General features: G+C 45.6%; 1 protein-coding gene across 3 annotated transcripts in view; it reads left to right on the top strand.

The window, feature by feature from the left end:
- LOC143125579 (LIM domain-binding protein 2-like) overlaps window positions 1-5000 on the top strand; it is a 46247-nt gene that overhangs the window by 26945 nt on the left and 14302 nt on the right. For all 3 annotated transcript variants that reach the window (XM_076287190.1, XM_076287189.1, XM_076287188.1), the window contains exon 3: window positions 1211-1383. In XM_076287190.1, the coding sequence (XP_076143305.1) occupies window positions 1211-1383 (173 nt within the window). The remainder of the gene's footprint in view (window positions 1-1210; window positions 1384-5000) is intronic.

Genomic DNA, 5000 nt, shown 5'->3' with positions numbered 1-5000 from the left:
TCTCTCCCTACTAGCCCTGACAGTGAGCTGGTTGTATAATATACAGTAGAAGAGGGAGGGATAGAGAGAGAGAGAGAGAGAGAAAGAGGGAGAGGGGTAGAGAGATAGGGAGAAACAGAGGAAGAGAGATAAAGAGACAAAGAGAGAGATGGAGGGAGAGGGAGAGAGAGACAGGTAGAGAGATGGAGGGAGAGGGAGAGAGACAGGTAGAGAGAAAGAGAGATATAATTTGAATTTCAAAAACCCTTTATTACATTCTTGCCACAAAGTATTTACATGATCACTTTGTCACAATGTACAGTCACATTAAAGATAAAATAAATAAATAAATAAAATCAAGGAGCAAGAGAGATAGAGGGAGAGATGGAGATAGAGAGAGATGGAGGGAGAGATAGAGAGAGAGATGGAGGGAGAGATGGAGGGAGAGATGAAGAGAGAGAGATGGAAAGAGAGCTGTGCTGCTCTGATACCCATGACTGCATGCCAGTTTCATCTCTCTGCTTATGTCTGTGTGTTTCTCTCATTTTGTGCTGTGTGTGTGCATGTGTGTGTGTGTGTTTCTCTCATTTTGTGTTTCTCATTCTCTGTCTGTGTGCGCGTGTGTGTGTGTGCAGCATGGCCACACTGGAGTGTATCAGGGTTAACTGGACACCTGTATGATTTTCTAAAAGTAACGCCCGTTGTAACTGCCAGCGTTAATGCAGGGAAGTGTATTTTGATAATTATGGCTGTGTGTGTGTGTGCGTGTGTGTGGGAGAGAGAGTGTGTTTAGTTAATGCTGCTCCCCCCAGTCCAGTGTAGTTCATGTTCTTCATGTGTGCTTCAGTACGGGGATGCAGAAGCTTGAGATGGAAAATCTCACCTAGACCCCCCCTCCCCTCTCTACCTCTCTCTCTTTCTCCCTTTCTCTCTCTCCCTCTCTCTCTCTCTCCCTCCCTCCCCCTGGAAGATGTGGGCCGTTTAGGCCGTTTTTTTATAAACTTTCACTTTTTTTTGTTTGTGTGTGTGTGTATGTGTGTGTGTGAGTGAGAGAGAGAGAGCGAGGGAGAGATAAACCCTTTTAGGTTTAAGATTGACTCTGATAGTCTTCAGTCTTTAGGTCATGCAGGTTGTAATGTAATGAAATGATATGAATACTCACATTTCCTTTCTCTCTCTCCCACCCTCTCTCTCTTCCTACCTCCTATATCCCTCTCCTTTTCTCCTCTAGCGATCGGACGGACGCTCATCCCTCGTTACTTCAGTACAGTGTTTGAGGGTGGAGTCACGGAGCTGCACTACATCCTCAAACACTCCAAAGAGTCCTTCCACAACGCCAGCATCTGCATCGACTGCGACCAGTGTACCATGGTCACCCAGCACGGCAAGCCCATGTTCACCAAGGTACACACACACATACACACACACACACACACACACACACACACACACACACACACACACACACACCTTCCACAACGCCAGCATCTCCATCGACTGCGACCAGTGTACCATGGTCACCCAGCACGGCAAGCCCATGTTCACCAAGGTACACACACACATACACACACACCTTCCACACCTAGCCAATAAACATTTGTGAGAGATGTAAAGCGGCTGGTGATTGGCTGCCTCACGTAACAGGTCACACAGAAGGAGCTTGAAATGAAGGATCTTTGAACATTACTGTACTTCAGAAACAGAAGAGTTCTGTGGTGCTAGCATGTTATGCATATAATATACAGTACATACAGTACGTGTGTGTGTGTGTGTAACTCACCCAGTTCCATATGCCATGTTACACGTGTGTGTGTGTGTGTTTGTGTGTGCAAGTGTGTGTGCGTGTGTGTGCGTGTGTGTGTGTGTGTGTGTGTGTGTGCGCACAAGTGTGTGTGTGTGTGTTAGGGCTGTAACGATATGCGATTCGAAACCGAAATCGCGACACTCATATCCACGATCCTGTGTCGCTCTTTCTAGTGTTTCACGCAGTGCTTTGCAGCTTACACGGCTGCATAAGCAACACACATCTCCCGCTTTACTTACCGGTAGCCTACGTTGTCCAAAAATAAATAAATAAATCATAATTTCATACCTCTCATTGCTTTCATTGTAGACTATGTTTTCAACTTTACCAAACAGTATAGAAGTAAACCCCCCTCTCCTTGCCCCGCTCTCTCGCTCTCCTTTCCTCTCGCTCTCCCTCCCTCTCCCTCTCTCGCGCAATGAACACGCGCAACTCGGCCAGCACAATCCAAATAAAACATTCACAATCGTGAAAGCAAGGACGCATAGAAGACGACTAGCTAAACTACTATTAAATCCGCTTAGCATCATTAGCATGGTGCACACATTTGTTTAAAACTCTTGCATTCAAGTTGACTGAACATCTCAATACCAGTGTTTCCCAAAAGGGCCTGTCCCATGGAGAACAAGTATTACCTTGAAACTTACATGGGGAAACTGAACAGTCCAATCAGTATACTATGATAAACTAGCCAACTATGCTACTTCGTTTACAATATTTCCAGGCTTCAGCCAGACAGCTAATTTAAGAGGTAGGCCTAGAGTTGTAATATAAATAGTAGGCCTAGGCCATAGGCTAATCTGCATAAAGTGTGCCGTCATCAGACATTCAGGGCCAGATGTATTAACGCGTCTGCGCCCACTTCAGGCATTGTTTCGCAACGTGCGTGTAAAATCATTGCGAGGTATGTACAAACAGGCCGCAATGATGTAAAAGCGCAAACTGCCTGTCGCGGGAGCTGAACATGGCTAATTGCGTTTTTCGTGTCATGCATATGCATTCATGGGAGGATCCTGGGGAAAGTGGGAGTTTAGCGTAAAAAGATGGGAGGGGAAGCGTAAAGAGCGCCTAATTATTTTTTCCGCGGTATGTACAAAGACTGCTCCTGAAAGCGCACGTCTATTCTGCGCCTAAATACTTCCGCCTTGTAAAAGCAGGTGTTAATCCAGATTGCCGTTCAATGCGTCAATAAGAGAACCTTTCAAAGACAACAGAATCGCTATTTAGAGCACCAGTTTTGTAAGTATTTGTACTATCAAAAGCAACCTTAACTTTCGTTGGCCTTTTGAATGTCTTACTTTCACTTTCACGTCATTCACTTAAACTTTCCTACTTGCTAGATTTGACCAATTTTCCATAGCTTACTTGCACAAGTACTTTGAATAAAACTACTGATCTTCATTATCTCCCTGCTTGTTGACATCTTATCATGTATGGTATAATTTCATGATCGCTAAAGTTAGATTTTTTTTTAATGTTGTCATCAGTTAACTTCATTCAACTGCACTTGTATAGGCTCTGCCATTCAGTTGTGGACGTTCGTAAATTGTGTTTATGGGCGGAGAAAGGCAGAGAAAGGCGCAGTTTACACTAGTTTGATAAATACGACGGAAACTTGGGTCTGACAGTGTTCGCGGTTTGTCCATGACGCTGTTTGTCCATGACGCTGATAACGCTACGTTCGCAAATGTACGTACATCTGGCTCTCAGTATTCTCTCTTTTTATATCAGGATATAAAATAATACAGATATATTACATTATTATATTGTAATCCTCTGGTGTTCTAAGGTAATGTTATTCAATAAAATAATTTAAAAAAAAGTAACAGGCTTCAGCCAGACAGCTAATTAAAGAGGTGGAGTTGTAATAGAAATAAGACAAGAAACAAGAAAACAATCGAGGTTCGTATCAAACCGTGGGTCAAAAATCGTGATACACCAACCTCACAATTTGGTTTGTATCGTTACAGCCCTAGTGTGTGTGTGTGTGTGTGTGTATGTGTGCATGTGTGTGTGTGCGTGTGTGTGTATGAGTGTGTGCATGAGTGTGTGTATGTGTGTGCATGTGTGTGTGCGCGTGTGTGCGTAACGTAAGCCCTGTCTATAAGTGTGCATCCCTAACTGCGGGGACCTCTCCACCCTTCTCTAGCTGAAAGCTGTGCCCTGGGCAGGAAGGGGTTAAACTCTTCAGCAGTCGGAGCCGAGAGAGTGTGTGCGTCTGTATGTGTGCGTGTGTGTGTGTATGTGTGAGGGTGTGTGTGCTTGTGTATGTGTGTGTGTGTGTGTGTGTGTGTGTGTGTATATCTGTATGTGTGTGAGGGTGTGTGTGTGTGAGAGATGAGGTGTGTGTGTGTGTGTGTGTGTATATCTGTATGTGTGTGAGGGTGTGTGTGTGTGAGAGATGAGGTGTGTGTGTGTGGGGGGGAGGAGGGTCAGCTTTCTGTGTCATTGTCCGTTTCCCTTCTTCCCGGCCAGTGTTGTTGTTGTGCTGGAGTGGAGTCACATGCTCTCGCTCTCTCACACACAATCTCTCTCTTTCTCTCCCTCTCTCTCTCGCTCTCTCACACACAATCTCTCTCTTTCTCTCCCTCTCTCTCTCACTCTCTCACACACAATCTCTCTCTCCCTCTCCCTCTCACACACAATTTCTCTCTCTCCCTCTCTCACCCGCTCTCTTTCCCTCTCTCTCCCGCTCTCTCTCGCTCTCACACACAATCTCTCCCTCTCTCTTTTTCTCACACTCTCTCTCTCTCTCACACACCATTTCTACTTCTCCCTCTCTCTCACACATAATCTATCTCTCTCCCTCTCTCTGTCTCCCTCTCTTTCCCTCTCTTGCTCTCTCACACACAATCTCTCCTTCTCCCTCTCACACATAATCTCTCTCTCAAACACTCTCTCTCTCCTTTTTTGTCTCTCTCACTCACAGTCTCTCTCTCTTTAGTTCTGCCTCTCCCTCTCCATCTCCCTCGCTTTCTCTCTCTTCTCCCTTCACTCTCTCCCTCTCACTTTTTCTCTCACTTTCTTTACTCTCCCTTTTCCTTTTGTTCTCTCATTCTCTCCCTCTCCCTCCCTCTCTTACTCTCCCTTTTCCTTTCTCTTTCTATCTGTCTTTCCTTCCACTCTCCCTCCACGCCATTTACCCCCCCCACAGGCTGATCCCCTGGGACCCGCTGGCTGTGTGTGTGTGTGTGCCCCGCTGGCTGTGAGCTCTGAT

The sequence above is a fragment of the Alosa pseudoharengus genome, unplaced genomic scaffold (assembly GCF_046254945.1).
Source record: "Alosa pseudoharengus isolate Yale_2024_CS ecotype anadromous, Long Island Sound unplaced genomic scaffold, YU_APseudo_1.1 YU_APseudo_1.1_scf_16, whole genome shotgun sequence".
NCBI lineage: Eukaryota > Metazoa > Chordata > Actinopteri > Clupeiformes > Clupeidae > Alosa > Alosa pseudoharengus.
The sequence above is the reverse complement of the archived record's forward strand: the minus strand, read 5'-3'. Positions and strand labels throughout refer to the sequence as shown.